Source organism: Petromyzon marinus, chromosome 35, assembly GCF_048934315.1.
Source record: "Petromyzon marinus isolate PM22_M1 ecotype Great Lakes invasive population chromosome 35, UKy_Petmar_22M1.pri1.0, whole genome shotgun sequence".
NCBI lineage: Eukaryota > Metazoa > Chordata > Hyperoartia > Petromyzontiformes > Petromyzontidae > Petromyzon > Petromyzon marinus.
The window spans coordinates 8,915,567-8,942,257 of record NC_133701.1 but is presented as its reverse complement, the minus strand read 5'-3'; the positions used below and the strand labels follow the sequence as shown (position 1 = coordinate 8,942,257).

At 46.2% G+C, this 26,691-nt stretch overlaps 1 protein-coding gene across 14 annotated transcripts in view; it reads right to left on the bottom strand.

The window, feature by feature from the left end:
- Window positions 1–749: 749 nt before the first annotated feature.
- Window positions 750–26,691, bottom strand: part of LOC116948931 (nuclear factor 1 A-type) — a 387,014-nt gene continuing 361,072 nt past the window's right edge. For 12 of the 14 annotated variants that reach the window (XM_076071902.1, XM_076071901.1, XM_032966215.2 and 9 more), the window contains 2 exons: window positions 15,308–15,382; window positions 750–12,998 (listed from right to left, as the gene is read on the bottom strand). In XM_076071902.1, coding sequence (XP_075928017.1) covers window positions 12,981–12,998; window positions 15,308–15,382 — 93 coding nt within the window. In that variant the 3' untranslated portion in view covers window positions 750–12,980. The remainder of the gene's footprint in view (window positions 12,999–15,307; window positions 15,383–26,691) is intronic. The other 2 variants (XM_076071905.1, XM_076071909.1) reach the window with 1 other exon arrangement.

Here is a 26,691-nt window from a genome sequence, read left to right as displayed (position 1 = left end):
TATACATTACACATGTACAGACATGCACGTACAAAGTACACACACGGACAAAATGTACACATGTATGCGCACTTGTGTTTGTGTATAATTTGTTTTACGTATGTGCATTTAAGTGTATACATGTAGATACTTAAACACATATATATATTTTTATTTTATTGATTCCCTTCTACGTGACTTTACCGAAATAACCAAGAATACATATATACGTGTGTATATATGTATACACTTAAACACATACGTGTGGGTGTGTATGTGTTTACGTATATGTGTGTATAACTTTATACATTATCTGTGGTGGTAATGTATGTGTGTGTGTGTTTATGGACGCGTTGTGGCAAGTGGTGGCGCAGTGGTGAGCACACTGCCTCGAACCCGGCCAATAACAGCGACGACAAATACCTGAGGCCGGTCCGGAACCTCTACACGTAGGTCAACTCGGCCTTAAATTTGAGGACCCGGTGCGGTCTTGACTTGACGACTGGCCCAGCCACGTGCTCAGTTCCATTGGTTTGCTCGCACGCTCGCGAACAGCACTTGGCCCAACACAGTGTTGAACGCTATACGGGGGATCTTTGTCTCTGTGTGTGCACGTGGGCATTCAAAATACGACGCAGCTTGACGGACCGTCAACAGCGACAACTGTCCTTCCCCCGCACCTCCGATGATCACGGTTGGTTACGTACGGTGCGAAGGAAGTTCAGCATGCACACACATACATAAAAGAGCAGCAGCATCACAAACAAAGGTTCATTTTCTGAACTTTATTTTTTTTTCCTTTTTGTTCTGTTTGTAAGCATTCCAAAAAACAGAGAGATAGAGAGAGAGAGATAGCGAGCGGTTTATCTTCTAATTGTCTGATCCTACGCAACTACAATACGGGGGTCGGGGGAGCCGGGGGGGGAGATGGTTTTGCAACAACGAATCGTATATATATACAATACAACAGATTTTTGCAAACAGTAAAAAGTTACACAGCCTTGTTTGTTTAATTAACGTTCCAAGCGCATAGAGAGAGAGCAATAGAGAAAGAGGCGAGACGGCACAGCGAGCAGACAGAAAAAAATATGAAAATAATAGAGTAATTGTTAAAAACGAATTTTACTCCGCAAGCTTCTGTGTTTTTTTCTCTTTTAGCAGTCCCGGCTAGAAGATATGTTCGTCTGGACATTATAGTGCATTTAAGTCTGAAACATTGTGAAAAGTGGAAGAGATTATACGGTGGTGGTGGTGGTGATGTTGAAGTCGTCATTACGATATTCCTTTGTTTACTTGATTTGATCAAATAAAATAACAGACCTTTAATTTATTACGCAAACGGTCAATAACACAATAGATCTCTTTTATCCTTTACACGCAATAGCCTTTTGGCTAATTATTACCGGGGTTGCCCGACACGACTTTTGCAGATGTTTATTTTCGTGTGATCAAAAACACACAAAAAACACACACACACCCCGTCCGTAACCGAAACTTTGGGAAATCACCCCTGCAACAACAGTGAGCAGAAGCGACATCACCAAAAGGTAACTTTTTTTTTCCAAAAAAAAGTTCACCCACGTATTGTCGGGTTGTTACCCGCGTGTTAACACCCTCGGCGTGAATGCCCGACGCTTCGCTCCAACCCTGCTTGGTTGGAGCGTCTTCAGGAAGAAGGCAGGCACGTGGTGCGAAACGTCGGACATCGCGCCGAGCAAACACGCGGTAACGATCCGAAAATCACATTGGACGGCCGCGACACAGCGCGCGCGCACACCACAACCGCGAAACAAAAATATTCACGCGCACAAAGTCGTGTCGGATAAACCAGAGAACACACATTGTCGAGTCTGTATCCACCGTTAGCTGGTAGAGAAGATCCGCTTTGTATGTTTGTGTTGAGTGGTCAATGTAATTAGGCTGAAGCCAAATCTGTTGCATATCCACGCACACACGTGGCACCTGGGCAAACCCGTGTTGGCCAACTCACATGATCGGCTAATAATAAAACGTGGTGGTGGTGGTGTGGTTATATATGTGTGCGTGTGTTTGTGTGTAACGTAACGTTGCTTTTTTGAGAACATTATTTATTTAGAAACAAGTAATTTATAGGGATCTATTAAATAACACTGGATTTACATATAACACTAGCAATACAAAACAAAAGAATGCCCATAGTTTGACTAAGACGGTATTTTTTGTTGTTGTTGCAAATAAATAGTGGCTTCTTATGCGTGCGCGTGTGGCTCTTCATGAAACGTGTTGTTGACCTGTCAGCCCAAGTAGCCACGTGTGTGCGTGCGTGCGTACAGAGAGGCTCACACACTTTAAAGTTACGATTCTGTAGGCACTGTCTTGGCCTAACCCACAATAGTTGTTTTTGTCTTTCATTGTACATAATGCAAGCCTATAGCACCTGCGTATACACGTGTATACACACACACAGGGCTGAACCAATCATAGATGCCCCCCGATCCACCCCTCCCCAACTGGTTTCTCGTGACTGTCTCGCTTTTGCCTCAATTTAAAGTCGTAACTATTCTCAACAAGGTGAAGTGAATAGTGTGAGAGCGATGCATCTTTATCGTGGGTGCATCATGTGTTGAGATTGGTGGGAGATATTGTAGAGCTTTGATGTATATAAAAAAACTATTGTTTTTAAAACCTGTAAATGTCCTGTGTTTATATCGTGATAGCGGGGTATCTATATAAATGATCGGCATGACAGCATCGCTAATATAACCTGACCAGAACAATAATTAACAATAATATTATTACGTGTCTACGTGTTCTTATTTAAACGTCAGGTTGGTACGAACGCGAGAAAGATCGATTGAACAGCCAGACCAATCTTGCCTCGATTGTTCTTGGAATGCGGTTACATCATTTGACATTACACAAACACACACACACGTGCAAGCGTCAATGGCCTGGATGTGCCACAGTGGCAATCGAAAAGGCCATTGGTCACGCCGTGGTGTCGTGGACGAAAGCGTGAGTGTGTGTATATATAATGTCGTCGTCGTCACTATTTACGACGTTACTTTGAAAAAAAAGTCATACTTGGGATTGGTTTCAGATTCTCAAGGTACAATTAGACGCTGTTCATTTCCAAATAACTAACTCGCCATGGAGTTTTCATGACGCTTTTGGCGTAAAGGTTGTCAAATACCTTCCCGTGTGCCTACCTGCCTCTGTACTTACGTGTGTACCTATCTACCTGCGCACCGACTTACGTTCCTTCCCATAGAGCGACCCATCTATCCAATTCTGTGCCTCGCTACCTATGCACTTATCTGTATTAGCTACCCATTTGCGTGCCCACCTACCTAACTATCTGCCTTTGTACCGATCTCCCGATCAACCTCCTATTTGAATAAAGCCCTTAGCTGTTGTAAAAAAAAACCCCATTATTTTTCACGCACAAATGTTCGTTAAAATATACATTTCATATACATTTTTAATTAACATCTGTACATGCGAGAGGTCTTCATCGAGCAGCGGACTGACAATGGGCCGCACTTCATTGTCTATTTTGATTACCGGTGAGTAACGCACACTATCCGCGCGTTGTGCTCGCGAACGTTAAGTGATTTTGCAACGGAGTGATAACCGATGAAAATACCCAGCGCTGTTCCAGATAAAGAGGTGGTATGTTGGCCGTAGAGATGTGCACAGCTTCCGCTATAGGCTTGCAAGGTACACGTGGACGGTATTCAGAGACGGCGGGTTGTTGAAGACCGCGTGTAAAGTCTCAGCTCGTAATTGTTGATCGATTCGCCTGTTTGTGATTGATTGGATTGATTGATGTGCAATTGATGAGATTACAAACCGTGCTCGAGTTTGAGTATTTTACAATTGTGGTTTTTGTTTTTGTTTACGTGCGAATGAATGAACCGTAAATAAAATTATGTCCAGTGACGTCATACCCCCAGCCGCACAACACCAACAAACAAAACGACAAATTAAAAAAAAAACCAAAGGATGAAAATATAACGAACCCCCCCCCCAAAAATGTAGAGTTTTGTCTTTCAACAAAAAAATACATATCGATACACACAACAGCACAACACACATCTTTCCCGTCCACATGCAAAGTTCTCGTAGCGCAAAGAAATTACGCAAATTTACGTATGTTATGTTTTTTTTTTACCGTACTGCATTTACAGCAGTACCACCTTTGGTCAAAAATCAAAATCAATAATAAGCCATAAGCACAGACAGAGAAATAACCAGCGACGTCACCGAAGCAAAAACGGTCAAAACAATGTGATTAATGAGAATAAATCTGCGGGACTAATCGTCTCAACAACAACAACAAGAACAAAAACTGGTTCAACAAGCGGCGCTGCTATTTCTTTATTATTCTTATTATTATAATAATAGAGCCAAAAAAAATAATCATCATGAAACAATGACACACGAGGAAAAACTGCATTGCATAAATTGTCCGTATATTTGATACAACAGCAAACGAAATGGAAGACAAGAGGCTCAGAGAGAAAATAGTGAAGGGGGTGGAGAGGAGGGGGGGTGGAGAGGGGAGGGAAGTGGGGGGGCAGAATTGGGTAGAGGGACTGGGGTGGGTCACTTTGCCCAACACGAATACTGCGACTCGTTATCTATATAACATTGTGTTTTTTTTTTTACCAAAAGCGTTACACATGAATGCAGATGCGCTTATACAATATACGACCACTAGAAAGAGAAAGAAATTAAATGCTGATACATGTAAATCGTGTAACGAATGACGTGACTCGGTTTCTTAAATGTATTTTTTCCCCGCCGTTTCTTTCAATTTTTTTTTTTAAAACTACATGAAATACAAAGATGTCAGATCTTATCATCATCATAACAATCGCACGGATAATTCATGCAGCATATTAAGGTGCAGCAATGCATTGTGTAAATTAATCTCTTTTTTTGTCTTATCACACTTATTTTTGTTAAAGTACGTATCTTTTTTTTTCTCAAAAGGCAAGGCACATGATGTGGGTGCGTTTCATCTTTTTCCTTTAAATTCATTTACCTACTTCGTGCAAATTAAAAAATAGCTTTTGTTAATCCATCATATAATAGTGCCATTCGCAACTAGAGCCCCAGATTCTATATATCGTACATATATTAAAAAAAGGATCACACCGCTGTGATTTTCCCACACTGTAGTCCTTGCGGCACACCGCCCCCCCGTTACTTCTCTCCGCGTTAACCAAATTAACTCCTCTCATTCGAATTATTCCTTACACGCTGCAACAATCGTTGTTAAATACGTGACGCACTAAACAATTAACCCAGTCTGCGTTAGTGGAGCCGTTTCAAATTAATATTTGGGATATCAGTGTGTGTGTGTACACGTGTTCCACGTGTGTGTATACACGTGTTACGTGTGTATGCGCGTGTACACACGTGTTCAACGTGACGCAGGAAGGGTTCATTGCTAAGCGCGTTACGCCCGATGTGTTCAGTAATCATCGGGCGCGTGCAGCGAGCTACTTTGCATTTTACTGAGTTGACATTTGTAAACGGGGGAAGACGGGTCGTGGTGTGTTGCGAGAACTGGGGTGTGGGAAACACGTGTGTGTGTATGTGTATATGCAATACCAACTACAAGTTATATATATACGCGCATATATACATTCATACACATACATATGCATGTGTATGTTTGTATGTATATGTGTGTGTATGTAGTGCAGCGGTTAACGGGCCGCGCAACTAAACCGGCGACCCGAGTTCGATTCCCGCTCACGGCCACCGACTCCAGTGATGCTTATTATCTGAACGGGTCATGGTCCTCCTCTAGGTAGACTCGGCCTCAAATTAGTACACTACTTGGTGCGATGTGTGTTAACATCGCTAGTCGGGAGACAAAGGCGACCGGGGCTGGTGCTAATCACCCACTCCCTCGTGTGCTGTGCCGGCCGGCCTTACAAATGTACGGGGGAATGTTTAGTTTGTCTCTGTATAATATAGCTTAGGTGAAAGTGTGGTCAACCTATTATCCAGCAGTGGATTGATTGTATAATTCTATTTCGATTTAAGGAAGGCTACTTGTGTTGTGGCCGAAACGTCGTGAGAATTTTATTCTGTTATTATTATTTCATTCCCATTCTACGTGACTTTACCGAAAGAACCCAGAAGATGTATAATTCTACGTAAGGATTATCGCGGTGAGATTTCTCCCGGTATTCCGATTTCACTACACACGCTAAATTATTTAATTGGTCAATAATAATGATTTTGAATCAGTAAAAAAGCTTTTCTGTGCAAAACAATATTAATATTATTTTTAAAATATATTTCCTGGGAATTAAAAAAATTTGATATTGCCATTTATCATAATCGTGACTATAGCCGCAACACACATACACCTGATTAGCGTACATCACTGCACAGGCCGATCCATTTACAGATATCCCACCGACTGCTAATGGACCTCTTTCTACTCGACAGGTGATTGCATATTTCTAAAGGATGGCTCCACATTTTACAGAGGCTTTCGTTAATACGTTGCATTGAGATTGTTGGGAGACTTGGAGGGGCTTTGTAAGAGAAAACGCCGTCTTATCCATTCTCCCTCTCCGTTATTTCAGCGGGGTATCTATAAAGGGCTCACATCCGGTGTGCGTGCATGCACCTGTGTGCGCGCGCGTGTATACACACACACATACATACACACCTACATACACACATACACACACACACCTACAGCGCCTGCGTGCGGCATCTACACGTGCGTAAACGCATGCGCACGGGGCTTAATGTCACGTGGAGCTGTTCGGGGCTGAGCTCGGGTAAACGACTCCCCTCCCCCACCGCTGTCGCTGTCTGGGGGGGGGGTTAAGGCGGTGGGGGGCGGGAATTAAATCCTGCGTGCACACACACACACACCCATTATTATAATATATAGAAACTGAAGCTTTTTGCGGAGAGGGAAGGAGATATGGAAGGTGAAGAAGGGTGCGTCTGACGGGCACTCAGACGCGTAAGCCACGCGTCTCCATGGGGAGCGCGTGTGTAGGCTTCAATGCGTGGAGGGAGGGGCACAGAATATACACGGCGTGGAACTTGCATGCCGTCGGAATTGTAATGTTCAGATGTCGATCAGAGAGCAAGGGCGTTCCATATAGTGGTATCGTTGTTGTGTGCGTGTGTGGGGAGCGGTAGTGTGGTGGTTAGCGCTACGCTGCGCTACGAACCCGGCGACCCGTGTTCGGTTCCTGCTCACGGCCAATACCCGGTGACGATTGTCTGAACCGGTCGTGGGCCTCCCCTAGGTCGACTCGGCCTCAAATTAGTACCTGGAGCGGGGTGTGAACATCGCCACTAGGGAGACAAAGGCGGCCGGGCGTGGTGCTGGTGACTCGCCTCCTCGTGTACCGTGTCGGCCTTCAAAAGTGCTCGCTAATAGCACTTTCCCCAACAGTCTGTTACAGGCTACACGGGGGATCTTTGTCTTTGTGGGCAGCGGTCGTGAAGTGAGCTCACGGCCAACACCGGTGACGATTATCTGAACCGGTCGTGGGCCTCTCCTAGGTCGACTCAGCCTCAAATGAGCACCTGGATGGCGATATTTACACCCCCCCACACACCATCCCGGTTTTCATCGGCGTTCGCTCACCGCACTTGCCCTAACAGTCTGTGCAAGGCTACACGGGGGGGGGGGGGGCCTTTGTCTTTGTATACACGTATGTATATACACTTACTGGTAGTGTGTACACAGTGGATATTCATTATAAAGTGTATATAAATAGTATACATTGTACACGTGTATATGCTTATATATTTTATTTAAATGTGTAAGCATATATATACGTGTGTATAGCGTTTAAAAATCTGCTGTCAGTATGTGTACGCATGTAAGCACCGCACGTGGTATGCATGCACACATATATATGCATACACAGATATGCATATATATGAGTAAAACCATAAATGAGATTCCGTTGTGTGGTTTATGGGTATGCATAGTTACGTATGTTTTTATACACACACATATATATCCATGCGTGTTTGTCTTTGTAGTGCAACGCAGTTAACTCCTGTCTAATACACACGTTTCGTTTGTTCGCAATTGTATATGGTGATACATCATAACGTTACCATTAAACACAATATATTTTTTTCAAATTGCTCCCGAAGATAGTTAAATATAGTAAAAAAAAACGATTGACGATTTCAGTTAAGGTGCATACAAATTATAATAGTCACGCTCGTTTAACAGTACAATTTAAATATTTGAGTGAATCATCGCCAGGGTTATGTATGGTCATTCACTGTGCGCTGTTGTGAACTATGGTACTGCATCGATGAACACACATACATATATATGGAACACCCTTGCTACCATCATTACTATTATTATTTTGTAGAAGCACTTATTATTTCGTTTGTGTGGTTTTTTTTTACGCGAACACTCCTTTAAACAGCTTTGCTGCACACCGTAAATTACAGAGAGAGAGAGAGAAATAACGACAAAAATCATGAACGAATCCCAATAAAAGCTTCAAATCTAGAAAAGACAAGGTGTATGTATACTTTTGTTTTAACGAAACGTGCCGTTTCGGCCCCGAATGTACATCTCTCTACTCTCTCTCTCTAAAATAAACTCGCGTAATAGAGCAATAATACACTTGTGTATAGCCGGTATCATGTAAAGCCAAAACAAATGCAAGACCCACAAGGCCATACACCCCCCTTCTTACCGGCACCCCAATGCCACCACGCACCACACTCCTGGCTCCCTTAACCCCACGTGAATCACTGGGGGTCCCCACTGCCACCCCGGTACGCCCCCTCCCCCTTCCCTCCCCCGATTTGTTGGAGCGAACCCCTCCTGTACCCCGATTGGCAATGCCCTCTCGCCCATTCAAATGCGGCCGCGTAAGCCCCATCTATTGTTCACGTGTGATCGGCGAGTGGAAAGGGAGGTTATGGGGGAGAACGAATGGGGGGGAGGCGAGGAAGGATCGGGCTGGGGGGGGGTCATACACATCTTAAACGCGCCACCGAGAAAAAAATATAACCTATAAAACAACAACAAACGACGATAACAACAACGATAGCGATTCTTACTCTCAGTTCTCCACTTTTCTCAATCCGACAAAGGCAAGTTATATTTATAACCCCCCCCCCCCGCCTATCCCGCCACCGGCCCACGTGTTTAGAGTCCCAGGGCTTAAACTGGACTTTTACAAAAAAATAAAAAGGAAAAAAAAAGTGAAAATTACAAATGTCTCATTTTTTTCTTTAAAAAAAGACCGCCTCCCTCCCTCCCTCCCCACCCCCACCCACCCACCCACAAGTTGAAACTTCTCTAGAACAGACGCCCCGGTTTGTTTTTCTTTCCCCACAACAAATCGATTGCACTTTGCCTCTCAAATTATTATTTTTTTCAGTTTTTTTCTCGATTTTTGTTTGTTGTTGCTCGCTGATGTTGGCTGGAGAATTAGTTGCTCGCTGCTGTTGCCGTGGAAAAAAAAAACAACAGCTATTTTATTCTGTAAATCGTAAGTAAAGGTTGTAATTGACGGGGTCTTTTTAATTTTTGATTCACTGTTTAACTGGGTTGAATAAATACGGTTAACTATTGTTAAGCCATAGTTATTTTGTTTTGCCCCATAGATTCCGGGTTTTTCTGGTCACCAAAGTCATCAATCATCGCTATTATTTTTGAATGTACTTAAAAAAACATTTTTTTTACGATCTCACATGTGTGTGTGTGTAGGGGGTGGGAAGGAATATTGCATACGTTGAAGCGATGCAACGATGTAAAACTGATCTACTACCACTATCTTAAGTATCGCGTCTATGATGTACTCCAGTAAAAGAATGCCCATTCACGTGCGGAAAAGTCTATTTGCATTAAAACTGAAAAAGGTTGACTACTGCTACTACCGCTACTGGATGTTGGTTGGTTTCTATCCTACACACCGTGATGTACGTACATAAGAAGGCCATCGTCACTTGTAATTAGAAAAAAACACCGTGCATGTTCGGTCGGGTGTTATTGGACGGCCACTTGGAAACGGCTCGACAAAGAATCACGTAGTTAAGGCTGACCCCCCCCCCCACACTTCTTGATTTTGTCTTGCTCTCATCGTTTTTTGTTTGAGTTGTCGTCTTTTTATTCTCGTGTGTTTATATGTATATATTTAAACGGTTGTTTAAACACCGCGTCGAGTGCGCGAGCGCGCGCGCCCGTATTTACGCACGCACGTGCGCGCGTGTGTGTCCGTGCGTGTCCCGTACGCGTTTGTGAATCCTGTGAAGTGTTTAACAAGCGAACGCACCTTATAAAATACACGTCTATCGATGACAAAACGACACTAAACAGTAACTGCGTGGTCACATTCAATTCTACAACGGGAGGATGGTTTGCGCGTGTGGTGTGTGTGTGTGTTTAAACGTACGCGAGTGTGTGCAACTTCAGCTCAAAGGTGAGCGCTACGAATGCGCGCGATTTAAAGTTTGTAAAAACGAGTGCGTTGTTTGAAAAGCGCGATAATTGGAATCTAACCCGGTCTGGAGCGGTCGCGACAGTGCTAGAGTCGCGACCAATATCCCGTGACCGTGCGTCAATACCCACGCAGCTACTGGATAATGCCCCGTCACATCGGCTGAAAAAAAAAAACCTACTCCTGATGCAATGTAGCGCAAACATTTATATCGTTAATAAGCATCTAACTTTCATAGTAATCATGAAAACAGCATCTTCTGCGTGAAACACCAAAACTGCCGTTCAAGACTCCCCCCCGAACGAAACTCTCGGATTCAGCTCAAGTTTACGAAAAATGCATTCTTCTGTTTAAAACGAGGCGAGTATGCACCATTGATGGCACCATGACATCATTATATTTCGTCGCGAGACGCACGAACGGTGAATCTGCTCCGTTTCTGATGACTCAAACTGCTGTTTCGCTGGGTTTTTTTCGACGAGTATTTTGTTTTTATATATTTAAAAAAAATTGAGTTTGTTTTTCACGTGCGACTTAAGTTTTGCACCAAAAGGTAAAAGCGAAATGGACGCGTATATCTATCTATCTATCCGGTGAGTGTGTTTTGTCTTTTTTTCCCCCACCCCCCGTCCCCTGCATGCACAAACGAAAAAACCAGCGGTCACACGTCTACACGAGCGACAGCTGATCCCTTCGATGCGTAATCGGATTCTACTGAAGAAGAATGCACTTTGTGGCGACGTCCACGACTCTCGTCGGGACGTTACCACCACTTGACGCGATCACGAGGAGGAGGAGGAGAACAAAAAAAAAACAACAGCGTTAATAAGTAAAAATGGGAATAGGCGACTGGCCAGGCGACACAACAACAACCTGAATTCTATTCATCACAGCACCATCACACTAGTGAATTACAACTCTGTTAGAAAACGGTTCGCGGTTGGGAGCACAGCAGGTCATCGTGGCCGTGCAGTTCTTCATGGGAAGAAATAATTAACAAAAAAAAACCTTTCGCTTTACATCCGAAATCGCAGGGATTCATTTCAAGGGGTTAGCGGACCTGGAGAAAAACACTTCCTGCATCCCCGGCACACCGCGCCAGTGGGTATCTCTCGCTGCCGATGGCTGTGGATGCGGCTGGTCATGCGCGCGCCCTAACCTCCCGTCTGCCGGTGGGCCAGGAAAATATTCGGTGAGAGATGAAGGCCCTTGTGTTAGGACCGTGTCACCACTACCCCCTCCCACCCTCGTCTGCCGGTGGGCCAGGAAAATATTCGGTGAGAGATGAAGGCCCTTGTGTTAGGACCGTGTCACCACTACCCCCTCCCACCCTGGTTTTAATTGTTGGTAAATTTTATTCATTTTATTTATTTTAGTTTGGACTCGTATAAGACGTATGAGATAGCTCGGAGGAGCGTGAGAGTGGTTTTGAAACAAGAGACACACGCGCGGGCGCAGTCCAGAACCCCAAGGACACAATTTACATATCTGCGGAGAACACACTGGGTAGATAATTACCCGAAGATGCATTATGGGTATCCTTCCAGCAAATTAAATTTGTTAATTTTAAGCAAAAACATTGGGCAACTCATTATTCTTAAAATTGTAATAATAATAACAACAACAATGGTGCTAATGTTACTATTATTACAATTGACAATTTGTTCATTCATTTTAAGCATCGTACAAATTCCTCACTACGTGTTCACGATCAACAGATCACGCTTCACTCACCACAGACGTCAGCACATGGACGCACGCGCGCACGCGTAGCCCGGTGTGCGGTGGCGTCCGCCTGCGTGTTCGCAAATCAGCGATCAGGGGGCGAATAACGCCCGGCAAATGTTGTGTCACACTCACGTGCGGGCGGCTGCTTGGCTTTTAGGTCATGTGACAGGGGGTCCCGGGGTGGCCCCCCCCCCCCACCCCACCCACCCACCCCCCCCACGGGGTCATTTTCACCTCCGGATTCCCTGGTCGGTGTCTTGCAAGGCCAGAAACTCACTGCCTCCCAACCGCTCGCTCCACAAGAAAAGCAATGAAGTCCGTCTAACGCTGCTGCTGCTGCTGCTGCCGCTGCCGCCGCCGCCGCCGCCGCCGCCGCTGCTGCAACACAAATGTCCGCTGAGGCGACCTGTTCGCACTTTAATCATGCAAGTCTCCAGTTAGTTCCGGATGAGTTCATCTGTACGGTATGTGCGTGCGTGTATGGTGCGGCGGGCGGCAGCGCGTGCGTGCGTGCGTGACTGCGCGTTCGTGTTTTGACGTGTCCGTGCGTCGGTCCATTTGTTCAAGTTCTCTTTAAGTCGTTGCTGTTGATGCGGTTGTTGTTGTCTTTTTTTTTCTTTTTAAAAATGTTTTGCTCGTTTTTTTTAGTTTTTCCTGGTTTCCGTTGTTGACTTTCTCCTACCCCCATCGATCGAGAATTTGGCGGGAAAAATCGAGGCGTTGCTTTTAGCTGTTTTTATTTTGCCTTCGGTCAGAAGCTTGGGAAGTGGTCTGGCGGAGTGCTGCTTGAATGGTGAGGATGGAAAGCTCCGCTTTTCATCCCAAGTACCATGGCTGCTCTCACGACAAAAACAACAACAACAACAGTTCAGAGAGATAAACAACAACAAAATATTTGCATAGCAGCACAAAATCATCATCGTCATTGTCGTTGTCGTCGTCATCATCATTGTCAGTAGCTGCAGAATCATCAGAAGCAGCAGTGGGATTTTAATGATGGTGTCCTCATTGTCTTAAGACATTGTGGCAATCATGATGATAATAAGCAGGAGCAGTACAACAATAACTGGACTATCTTCGTTCACATCTAACCATCATCAGCAGCAGCAGGGCACTCGATTGTTAACTCGTGCGATTGTGAAATCATTCAATCTGCCAAACATCGGTCAAACACTCAACCAAACAAGCAACAGACTCACTCACAAGTAAAAAATCATCTTCATCCATCGTCGTCGTCATAGTCATCATCATGCTACCATTGAAGTAAATACACGAAGAGGAAAACATCAAAATAATTAGGGGGGGGGGGCAGCCTTTCCGGTTATAAAGACGTTTGCCATTTATATGCCCCTGATAAATATTTCTCTAAGTCCACGATGTTGTTGACGATTGTCCGTTTGCATTAAAATTTAAAAAAAGTTTTGCGACTGCTACTACCTCTACTGGATGTTGTTTGGGTTCTATCCTACGCACCGTGATGTACGTACATAAGAAGGCCATCGTCACTTGTAATTATTAAAAAAAAACACCGTGCATGTTCGGTCGGGTGTCATCGGACGGCCACTCGGAAACGTCTCGACAAAATATCACGTAGCTAAGGCTGACCCATCCCTTCTTGATGTTGTCTTGCTCTCATCGTTTTTCTTGAGAGTTGGCGTCTTTTTTTATCATTTAAATCCACACATTTAGGGAAGTAAATTTCCAGCATGCGCCATACCAGACGTCCCCATCCTGAATTGTGTTGGGGGCTTCGTCGTTAGACTGTGCTTGTGCACCACTGGCAAAGCAGAAGTAGCAGCAGCAGCATCGCCAAAAACTTGTGGTTAGATTTAAACCATTTGAACTTTTTCTTTTTTTACTAAGGAAGGCCCAGTTAGCTACGTAGCTCTTTTTTTCAGAAGCGACCTGGCCACAAATGATAGCTCAACGAAGTGGCTTATCGTCACGTGGAAATGTATAGCAGCCAAATACTCTAAACGCCTGACGTTGATTTTAAATGTGGAGGGAAAAACCAGAGGACCCGGTGAAAAAATCCATTCGACCACGGGGAGAGAGACATGCAAACTCCAAATATACAGGCGTCAGGGTAGGGGATCGAACCCACGACCTCCTGTATACCAGGCGAGGTAGTTAGCATCTCGCTACGAAGGCGCTCCTTAAGTGACGTCTACACGTATTTCACACCTAACACTTAGATGTAACTAATCACCGATGCTTATTAGCCCAGTGTTAAAAATGTTATCGCCCTTCAAACATAATCTGAGTTACTTACCAACGTGAGCAGCTGAGGAGACTATAATGGCCTAGTGTTCAACACGGTGTGATTTTGGTTTCTATTACATAAATGTTAATTTTTTTTTTCGTCAAAGCTTTTCCACAGCACCCCAAATTCTGGCTTACCCGAGTCCAGCTCAGAGATGTGCTCCTATACTTAAAATAGTTGAAAGCTGTTGCATTTTAACACTGGACAACATGTGTGGGCTTTTATTCATATGGCTGATAATTCATTTCTACCGATTAACGCCTCACCCCGTCTACACCACGTCAACAAAAAACTTTAACAGAATAATTTTGACGTGTGTGTGTGTGTGCGTGCGCGTGTTTTGGGGGGGGGGTGGGCGGTAGTGTAGCAGTTCGCGCGCTGCACTACCAACCTGCCTACCCAAGTTCGATTCCCGCTCATGGTTAACACCAGTAACGATTAATCTGTACCAGGTCCTGGGCTTCCCCTAGGTCTAGTCAGCCTGAAATTAGTACCTGGTGTGGTGTGTCAACATCGCTACTGGGGAGACAAAGGCGGCCGGGTGTGGTGTTGGCCACCCACCCCCTCGTTATGCCGTGCCGGCCTTCATAGGTGCTCGCTAACAGCACTTGCTCCTACAGTCTGTTACAGGCTATAGGGGGGATCTTTGTCTTTGTCTGGTGGGCAATCAGCCCGGTGGGCAGGCTGACAGGCGAGCGAGTGGGTCGGTGGGCCGACCCTGCTGGTGGGAAGTTGGGTGGTGTGCGGGTTGCCAGGTGGGTTACACAAACACACCGGAGGAGCCCGTGGCTGGAGTTCATAGGACACCAATCCCATTGGCTGGGGAAAGCGAACTGATTATCGGGGCGAAAAGCCTGGATAATTAATGTCTGTTACTAACCGTAATGTTTTGTCCACGAGATGGCACCATCTTCCCTGTAGCCCTGAGTTGCTGTGTTGGACTGCTGCACAGCAACTGAATTGATATTGAAAACTATGTTTTAGGGCAAAGGTCACATTACAGTTGAAGGCATGCACATCTACAAAACACAGGCGGCGGTTTTCAAACGTTCTAAATAATGAGTAAAGAAAATATAAAACGGGGTTAATTAAATTTCAGAAATATGCCACCGTAAAAATAAAATAAAACTCATCGTATTTGTCCGTGATACTGCCTCACAACAGAAGGAATATATGTTATAGGCTATAACACTTGCAAGCCCCATGACTAAATTCGCATGGAATTGCACCCAGATCTAGGAAGCTAAGCAAAGTCGACCCCGCATTGTGCTTGGATGGGCTACCGCCATGAATAACAGATGTTATAGACTGCGTGGCTACAATGTGGGCAATGCAACAACTTTCATTGCTGTACTGTACTTATATGCGTCAACGTCTGTGCTCTCTGACTTCAAAGCCACACAGACGAGAATGTCGAAGTATGGTATAGTCAAATAAGCCCAATGACCAGAATGGTGTGGTGAGTCGCCCATCTAGCAGTGGGTTTAAAGAGGGCTGTCCAGGTACAACAAAATAAAAGCCCTTCTTCCATGAACATTACTTCCAATTTTCCATTAGTGTTCTAGGCACAACGTGTTGAAAACGTGATCTCTCTCTGTAAGTCGGCCAATATCTGAGCCTGAATGAGGGCCATTGCTTGAAACGTCAGATAAAAATGTTTTTCCTCTTGATGTAAGGCAGCGTTATAGAAAAACATGGCGAATTTTCCTTTCAAGTTGCATTGGTACACCCATTGCCAATGCAATAGCCTGAATTTGTTTCATTTGAATAGATTTAGTAATCTATCATCGATGCATCGGAAATAAACAAAAAGTATTAAAAAAACCCAATAATGAAAAATCTTCAGATTTAGTTTTTGTTCGTTGCACTAATAACTGCTTTTGAAATATCGGTCGAAAACAGTGGCTCCAAATGCCTGTTTTCTAAAACATTCTGATGAAACTTTTTTTTGTCCGTCCCCCCCCCCCCCCCTTCTGCACCCGCTAATTATACCCTAAAATTTACGACGCTCGGGCATATGGGATGTCTGCTGTACGGTCTGCACCACCGCATTGCATTCGCCAATAATAGCTAATAGATGAATAACCTGGGCATTCAACATTTACCTGTCAACAATGGAAACTGCAGATGGTCAACGCAGAAGGTTAAGGGGCTGTTTGGCTTAAGGAGAGCTGTGAAAACATTCTCCCCGGCGCAAATGAATCGTTTTCTGCGACAAATGGAAAATCCGCTTGCGTGCCCACGACTCCGTTTGCCCACGGATAGCAGCCAAGTGCGTGACTGCATTAATATTATTATCATTCCAATTACCGAAAATGTATTCACATTTAAAATGGTCGCAGCCCCCCTTTAAACGGAACAAAAAAAAAGGGGGGTCGTATTTTTTTTGTGCGTGCGACTTGAGGAAAAAAAACGCAAGCCGGTTTTTTGAATGGCTAAAATATATAATAGGGTGGCATATAGTTGAAATTGTGTCCACGTGATGTTCAAATTCGAATAGGTTGATAGAATCAGCCATATGAAGGGAAGCCCACACAAGGTACATTGTGTGTTTTAGCGTAATGCACATGAAACAAGCCGTATGGCTTTCTCCCCTGCCACGCTAACAGGACAAGCCCAGAGCTCGCAACAGCAACAACAACAACACAACAAACAACACAGAGACCACAGCACGGTGCATAATGGATCGTGGTACCAAATGGGCACAATCGATGGGATGCTGACACATCGCTGAAAATTAATCTGAGCGAATAAATAAAAATATAAACACACACACACACACAGGCTCTGAGAACAGTTGTGAGAAAATAATAATAATAATATGACGATAAGCCTCCTCTCTCCCTGAGAGATGGTGTGCGTGTGTGCCGTTTGCGGCGTTAAAAGCCAGATGCCTGAGGACATGCGTCTGGTCACCTGCTCACCGACCATACCCGCAATTCCCACAGCCTCCCCGCACCATCCCTCTGCGCTTTTCCCGACGAACGCTCACGGGCATACGTGGGCCCAGCTCTCCTCCGACCCGCAACCACCGCGCCACATGCACCCCATAACACCCCACCCGCCTGCTCAACTTGCATGGTCGCTCTCCTTCTCTCCCTCCCGTCTACCCTCCCTCTCCTCCCCTTCTTCCTCTCCTAGCCAGTGCACCCTCCCCCTCCACTACCCCCCCCCCCGCCCCCCACCGTAGAAACCATCCCTGTCTCGTCCCGTCCTGCTCCGCTTTGAGCGCAGTGTCCCAGAGCCATGTGAGCTGTGCATCTGTTAGGCTGGCGCGAGCCCACCTCAATTCCGTGTGCACACTCACGAGAGAGAGAGTGTGTGTGTGTGAGTGTGTGTGTGTAGGGGGTGGTGAGACGGGGAGGGGGAGAGAGAGAGAGGAGAGAGCTGGAGAGAGCTAGAGAGACACAGAGCAAGAGAGCGAGCATGAGCTGTGTATGTACGGTGAACTTCTTTCGCACCGTACGCAGTCAACCGCGCCCCTTCGGAGGTGCGTGGATATTGGAGGTTGAGTCAGAAATATGGAAAATGTGGAGAACGCTGCAAGGACAAAACTTGCGGCGGGAATGGCAGGAGACACGGAGGGCACGGCGAGGTTGGAAGGACAAAAGCCCGAGAAAGGAAGAGCAGAAGGCAGATGAAGGCGTAGTGGTTCAGAGGCGGTGAGAGATATGGAGACGACAAACATAGATAGAGCAGGCAAGCGTGGACGGATGGAGAGCGAGCGAGCGAGCGAGAGAGGGGTTGGGTTGGGAGAGAGAGTGAGAGAGAGAGTGTGAGAGAGGGAGAGAGAGCGCTGGGCGGATGGAGGAGAGGAGACAGGATGGTATGGGGTGGTTTAGATGGCAAGCATGGGGATAGCAAGTGGAATGCTGTATCGTACAGCTGTTCTATTTTGCGCGCCTTCTGTCGACTTGGCTGCATCATCACACTGACAGCTCCTTGTAAAGCCCCGATATTTATTTATTTGCTGCAGTTTTTTTCTCCTCTCGCTGGTTCCCTTTCTACCTCTGCCACACACGCGCACACACGCAGACACGCGCAGACACACGCGCGCGCAGACACACGCACACACTCACGCACGCTCCCACATGCACATGCATACACACACGCACGCACCCGCACGCACGCACGCTCCCACACACACAGGCACGCACACTCATGCACAAACACACGCTCATGCACGCACACAATCCGGTCACGACAAACCAAGTTGACAATAAGGAATGCGAAAATGTAACAGATTTACCATGCATGAAAAAAATATTTTAACACGCTTAAGGGATTTTTTTTTGTCTCTGTTGCTCCCTCCTTCGCATCATCTCCACCCTTGAAACCCGGAGACAACAGCACGGCATTCTTGTTTGATTAAAACAGCAAATGCTTTCGCGTATTTTCAGCCAGGAATGATAAATCAGGCTTCCGACGGCACATAATATCCCACCGAGTCTGTTCAAAAGGTTAGAGATGCAAAAAAATAATTCCCCAAAATTCTATTATTTTTTTTTACCGTCAGAAGCCAAACAAAATAGCGTTTTAAGGTTTAAAAAAAAAAAAAGAGGAGTGTGTTAAACTGTTCAGGATCCGTCTCGCTAAAAGAAACATCTTTACTAACAGCAGGTTTGGCTGTGTGTCTTTCGTGTGCCCACAACAGATTGCAGAGTCTCGGGGCTACAGATGGGCTGTGGGCGGTTTTTGGCGCGAAATAAATAAATAAGTGGGGTGCGTAGGGGCAGGGCGGGCGTAGAAGCAAGCAAATAAATAATCAAATTCCGAATATATATAAAAAAAGAGGGCAATTTGGAAGCAAAGAGCCGCAGCTGTTACTGGATTTGTGTGTGTGTGTGTTTTTTGTTGCGCCCGTGTTGATTCCGTGGGTTGGTGACATCACCGAGTAAATAAAAAAACCCAAACCCCCCGCGCCCACACACTCGGTAAGGGGGCCCCCCCCCCCAACCCCCACCACCGCAGTGAGCTTCACCAAGATCACGTCGGAGTAATTGGGACGCGCGCATTTGTCGTTTTTTTGTTTGTTACGCTTTCCCAAGCCGAGGGTTCAGAAAGCGTTAATGCTTACTGCGAGGTATCCCCCCCCCCCCGTCCGTCTGTCCCGACGGAGAGAGACAGAGAGACAGAGCGAGGCGCGGAAGAAGCCCTCGATAAAGGACGGTGTCGATGCGAACGAAATTTCAGTCCGTGAAATAAAAAAACGAGGAGGGCCGCTGTTGAAGGGGCGGGAAGAAGACTTTGGCCGAGAGGAAATCGGCCAAGACCGAGCAAAGAAATGATCGCGACGGAAAAGAAAGCTGCGAGATTATTAAAAAAAAAACCAGTGCTAAAAGCTGAGATTATACAAAAACACAAAAACCAGTGCTAAAAGATGAGATTATACAAAAACACAAAAACCAGTGCTAAAAGCTGAGATTATACAAAAACACAAAAACCAGTGCTAAAAGATGAGATTATACAAAAAAAACAAAAACCAGTGCTAAAAGACATCGGTGCCAGCCTCCTCGCTCTTCACCCACCACATCACTCGTGACGTCATCACTCGTGACGTCATCCCGTCGGGTGGCCTGAAGAGTTTGCGAGCTGACGTGTTTGTTTGTGAGCACTGGGAGGGTGAACAAACCACAATAACGGCCCTTTGTTTAAACCCAACGCTTCACCATGCCGTGGCGGCTCGGCGGGGGGGGGGGGGTTGACCATACTTCACCGTGCCGGTTTAGCGTGACTTGGCGAAGGGAGCATAGATGTGGCGACAGAGAGATAATAATTCCTGCGTGACCCCTCTGCTCCCCACCCTGTAGCCCCCTCTCTCTCTCTGTACGCTCTTATTAATGACTCTCATGCTCTCTCGTCAATTCTCTGTCAAGAGATGGCCAATAATCGAGCCGCCGTGTCCCGTGAAATTACTCCGCTTTTTCTCGCTTCTCTCGGCGGTTCGAACTCCGTTATTTTTGTTGTTTTATAATTCTTCCGTAGGTTTTTTTTTATACATGGCTTATCTTTTCAACGAAAGTAAAACGTTGCAAAAACAAAGCAAGATGCTCTCAGAATCATCAGAATATGTATTCGTGCTGAAGAAAAATCCGATGAGCTATAAAGCTCTTTTTCACAGATGCCCAGCAGATACGACGGATCTCCGTGACCGTTCTACAAAATTAGGGTCTAGGAGAGGAAAAAAAAACCTAAACACCGAGTTGTGATCTAAGGCAGGAGAGAGAAGCGGAGAAAAGAGGAGAGAGAGAAAGAGAGGCAAAAGGGTGAGTGACAGGCGGAGAGCACACACCGGGGTTAGATGAACAATCCAGGAACGAGTCAACACAACGGGGGAGAGCAACCTTCCTACAGACAGTCGGAGATCCCTGCAAGGGAGCTCGAGGTGTTCAAACATTCGTGTTTATTTAGTATCACGCTTGTTTTGCCCGGGAAGGTAAAACACCACCACAGTCTTAATACTCTCTTTCAGGAGGGTCCTGCCAAGTCCTCTCAGGAAAATCATTTGCAGGTATTTGTACAGGCATTTGGATGGTTGGCCAATACCAGTTACAGTGTGTGTGTGTGTGTTTTTTTAAGCTATGGGTGCCGCGGTGGCTAGGATATGTTAACTACCTCGCCAAGTATACAGGAGGTCGTGGGTTTGATCCCGACCCTGATGCCTGCTGTATATTTGGAGTTTGCACGTCTCCCTTTTCAGTGGTCGCAAGGATTTTTATCTGGTTCCTCCACATTTAGAATCAACAACACGCGTTTAGAGTATTTCGCTGCTATACATTGCCACGTGACAAGCCACTTTGTTGAACTATCATTTGTGGCCAGGTCGCTTCTGAAAAAGAGCTATAACGCTCAGTGGGCCCTTACAGTTTATAGACTGGAGAACTCGAAGGGAACCCATGCAGAACAGGGGGAGAACATACAACCTCGAGACTGATAGGCACCCGAAACAAGAATCAAACCTAGGCGCTTCCTGCTGTGAAGCGGAAGCGTTGCCAGCGCAGAACCCCGGTGCAAACTCGCGCGTCAGATTCAGCCAATGTTCGACAGCGGGTTGCAACGAGAGTTTTCCCAACGTATATCACTTGGATGTGAGCGGACTTTACGATGCGGCCCAGGCCGACTTTTCGCAAAGCAGAAGTGGAACGGAGATGGACGCCGCCGCCGCCGCCGATCCGGTTGCAACGCGGCGCTAACGTCAAAACGGAAACATTTTGGATGAAAAAAATTAATCTTAGCCCTTTCACACAATTGAAACCAAATTGGCTGGCGCGATGCAGCGGTCCTGAATGCTGCGTTGAAAGTAATTTATTTTGGATTCGTGTTTCTGTTAGGGATATAATTATGTGACATTCCATGGAGGATATGTATACTTTTTCTGTCTTCGAGTTGGACAAGACAGCCAAGTGTTTCGTTTCTGAGCAATACAGGGCCTTGCCAAGAAAAACGAGAAACTGAATGGGAACATATATTTATATATATAATTTGACGGACTGAAAAGAACAGCGTGTTTGAAGGCAAGGGAACAAAAAAATGCATCTTTTAATGTTTGCTTTTATAAAGGCAACGTTCCCATTGTAATTAAATGGAAAGGTCTTATTGTAAACAATACATAAATCTGTCAGAGGCGTTTGGGATCAATGTTATGAATAGTTATTCGGGGGGAGCGGTGGAGCAACGGTTAGTACTCCGCACTATGAAGTTGGTGGCCCGAGTTCGATTCCGGGGACCAAGATTAGCATTCGTGGTGAGTAATATCCGAACCGGTCACAAGTTCCAAATCCTTACCGCAACTTCACCAATCCGCACTGCCCAGTTCTGGTGAAGTATAGTCAAACAATCCCCAGGACTGACGCAGTATGGTGGGGGCGGGGGGGGATGGTCCTTCATCCAGCAATAAATCGACAGAGGGCCGTGAAATATTAATTATAAAATTAATTACGAATCAATTATTACAATTAGTCAAGGCAATTAAACAAGCCATTAACTCAATCATTTATTACCTTATTCATTATTCGGTGAAGATGTATATAACGGTCACATTTGACTGCTGTGCTCGCGATATGGGCCCGCACGCAGAAGCTAGGCGGTTCGTTGCATCGCGTGACCACGAGCAGATGGTGACGGCTTAGGGAGGCCTTCATCCAACAGTGGATGGATCATGACTGATGATCATGATGATAATTAATTAATGTCTCTTTTTTCAAGGACATCATCACTGTCACCATTGTCATTGTCATCGTCATCATCCTCATCGTCATCCATGCGACTTAACAATGCCTTGCCAGCAGTTTGGAAATAAAACATGACAAAAACTAAAAACTCCGCCCCACTCGGGTGTACGAACAGTTTTACTCAACCTGCTTGCTGTACTGCCTCGCACAGACGCCTAAGTTGCTCCCGCGGTCGGTGCATGGCCACACATCCTTTCAGAAATTATCCGCAAACCACGCTTTACGTTGCACCATTTGAGCGACTGCGCGAGCTGGCACACGCGAGCTGGCACCACGCACGTTTGCCGCCCTTTCACTTTGCCACTGTCAAGGTGGTCTCGTCACGTGGGGGGGGGAAGGGGCTCGCTCCTCAATTGAATTTTTTTTTATTCTTCTTCGTTTAATCGCCCAGGTGTCCCGCTTAATCCGACGGGGGGGGAGGACAACGGTGGACGCCCACGATTGCGATGCGGGGGGGGGTCACCGAGTGACGAGCAAGAGAGAGAGAGAGGGAGCGGCTTAGGGGCCAGTAATTTTGGGTTGGTTAATGAGGACGGGGCGCTGGAAGACGGAAATCCGTGCGGTCGCGTTGGCACGGCCGAAATAACAGCCCTCTTTTGTCAGGAATTGTCCGGCCTCTTTTGCGTTCGGTGACCACAAAATAGCAGGTGTCCCGCCCGCCCGCCTACGAAAATCCCTACAAAAATGTCCCGAGCCCTACGCACACTCCCGTCGTAGGCACACTAACACCCCGAGAAAAAAAAAACCCATTCCTGGGGACGATATCCTGCGCTGCGGATATATATACACACACATATACATATATGTGTATATATATACATATATGTGTGTGTGAGTGTACGTGTGTGTGTACGTGTGTGTGTGTACGTGGGGAGCGGTCGTGTAGCGGTTAGCGCTACGCTGCGCTACGAACCTGGCGACCCGGGTTTGATTCCCGCTCACGGCGAACACCGGTGACGAATTATCTGAACCGGTCCTAGGCCTCCCCTAGGTCGACTCAGCCTCAAATGAGTACCTGGTGCGGTGTGTAAACATCGCCGCTAGGGAGACAAAGGCGGCCGGGCGTGGTGTTGGCCACCCAACCCCTCGTGTGCCATGCCGGCCTTTATAGGTGCTCGCTAACAGCACTTGCCGCTACAGTCTGTTAAGGCTATACGGGGGATCTTTGTCTTTTTTTGTGTACGTGTAGGGTGATCCATTCATCGTTTACAGAAGGATGCTGCCGTGGTCGTAAGGAAGAGCACACTGGATCTGCAATCCAGAGGTCGCCGTTCCGATCTCCCGGCAGCCGAAACGATGGAGAACGCGAGGTGGTGAGTGGGGGGGGCTAGCACCACTCCCGGCTTCACTCCCTTGTCTTACGAGTGGCAACGTTTACATATCGCAGGAACTCGTTTGAGGCTGAGTTGACCAAGGGGGGAGACCCAGGGCCGTCGCTGGTGTTGGACGTGAGTGGGAATCGGACTCGGGTCGCCAGGGTGCGACCCGCGACGCTGCCGCTCCCCTTCATAGGTGCTCGCCGGCAGCACTTGCGCCAAAAGTTTGTCAAGGCTGTGACGGGGGATCTCTGTATGAAATATGTTGATGGCTGTGATGTGTTAGCCCATGTAGCCGTGTGTGCGTGTGTATAGAAAGGTTAACACACGTAGTCATGGTTCTATATGGCATGTCTGGCCTGGATTAAAATCGTTGTTATATCTTGCATTGTGTGCAATACATGCCTAGAGCGTTAAGTAGCCTTGAGGATGATCATATATATACACCCACCCACACAGATTCGGATCCATTTATAGATGCCCCATTGATTTCTAATGCCCGTATCTCTTTATTCCCAACAGCGAATTGAATGCGGTCTTGTGAAAGCGATGGCTCCACGTCGTACAGGCGAGAGGGATAAACGATGCAATGCGTCGTATTGTGATTGGTGGGAGACGGGTCTCGAGGCTTTGATAATAAAATCTGGTTTACGCTTTAATTTCGCCCAATAATTTTCGTGGGGTATCTACGAATGGATCACCTTGCATAATCTACTTAAACAAAAATATATTTTTTTTCCCCCAAACATTGACGCCCACCGTGCTTCCGGCATCACGAGACAAAGCATCTAATCGGAACTCAAGCGGAGCGCCTTTCATATTCAGATGTCCCACACAAGTGGATATTACAGAGCTACCACTGAAATAGCTTCAAGTGAGTGACATGCGGTCCATGCATTAGAGGGCAGCATTTACCCACCTGCCCTGCCACTGAGACTAATCAGAATCTTTATTTAGACTGGAGGAGGGATTCGATGAGCTATGAATCTCTTTTTCACAGATGTCCAGTAGGGGGCGGGTCAGAAAGGGATTAATGTTTGTCGCACGAGTCAAAGCGATACAGGGACTCCTCTACTTACGAACATTCTACATTCAGAGATACGAACAAACCTGGACGTATGTCCAGTTGCCTGTTTGGACCAAAAGTCGTAAGTTCAACCGCCAAGCAAAATGCAGAACATGAAAAACCAGTGGCATCTACAGGAGATAATACAACTTTTAAAGCCATTCCCAGTGTTTAGTGTACATGGCACAGAAATTTTTTGGAATCTACATGAAGTAAAGTTAGGAAAAAATCGACTTACGAACGGACCTCTGGAACCTAACTCGTTCGTAAGTAGAGGGGTCCCTGTATTCTCAACTTTCAGAGCTGATAGTTAGCTGAGTCAAACAACCCTGACTGAAGACTGACAGGGCATGGGGAGGCCTTCATCCAGCAATGAACTAACGTGGGGATATAGAGTAAATAAAAGTTATGTATTTTACAGAGTGTTGAACCGATAATAATGATAATTACTTCTATACTGTCGTAAATTGTAAATCCATTACAAGGGGGCTCATGTCTAACGTGATGGAACAAAATTTAACGTGGTGTCTTGTTTTTAATGCATTCGTTCTTGACCGGGCGGAGACCATCAACTCACTGCACACAAAAGCCCGGTTTTAATAACTCATTCCATGTGAGTCTATGGGCCTCTATGGCGAGTATCTGACGGGTCTCTGTGTGCGAGTCTGTGGGTGCCTATGTACGTCAATGGACGTACATGAATTTAAGGGCACGTGAGAACTCGATTTAATTATGCGCAGATGGCACCCAGATTCGAACCCAGAATCCCATCGGCGCCAGCTCAATGCTTCTGACCTCTGAGTCGCCCAGGCAGACCTCTGACCTCTGAGTCACCCGGTCACATCATGGGCCACTTCACTCATCATAACGGTCAAGGCGACGTCGTCGATCGCCATTTGCTCCCTGATTGCAAGAGCTCCTCCCCTTCCTCGAGTCTCACTTGAATTTGCTAACCGCTGGGTGGATACGGCATATGGATGACAAAACATGAATTCTAAATGAACTCTAATTGGGCCGGACGCTTCATTTCGCAGCAGTGCCAGCTCAGCGCCCGTGACCTCTGCGCCACCCCGGCCACCTCCCTGCCCGCCGTGGTTTATTTATTTATATCCCAGGCACCGTTACGCACGCCGCCACTCCCCTTCTTGGGCTTTGCCAGCAGATGGCAAAATTTCCCCTGGATCCACACGTGGCGGCGGCTGTCGTTTATTCGGAGTTCGCGAGCCACAAACAATTTTTGCTTTTCACGTTTCCCCCCCACCCACCCTCTCTCTCTCCCCGGCCACTTGTAGAATACGCGGCGATAGGGCACACAAAGGGCGCTTGTGGTTTTGTTTGCCGAACAAAAAAGTTTTTTTTATATATATAACCCAAACAAACAAAAAATACGGAAGCAATTTTTTTTTACCGAAACAGAATTACGCAACAACATCGAGGGCACGCGGCATCGCCAGGCGCAAACGGTGAACGCGTTCCGTCAAACGCGCACGAAGATGCCCCGGGGTTTTTAAATTACGCAGGGGACACGCACGCGTGAGCGAGAGAGAACACTAAACAAATATAGCTAAAAACTGGTGCGACCTCAAAATAAAAACAAGAACCACAATTTTTTTTATTTCACGAGCGCGCAATAATCAACCGCACGACACGT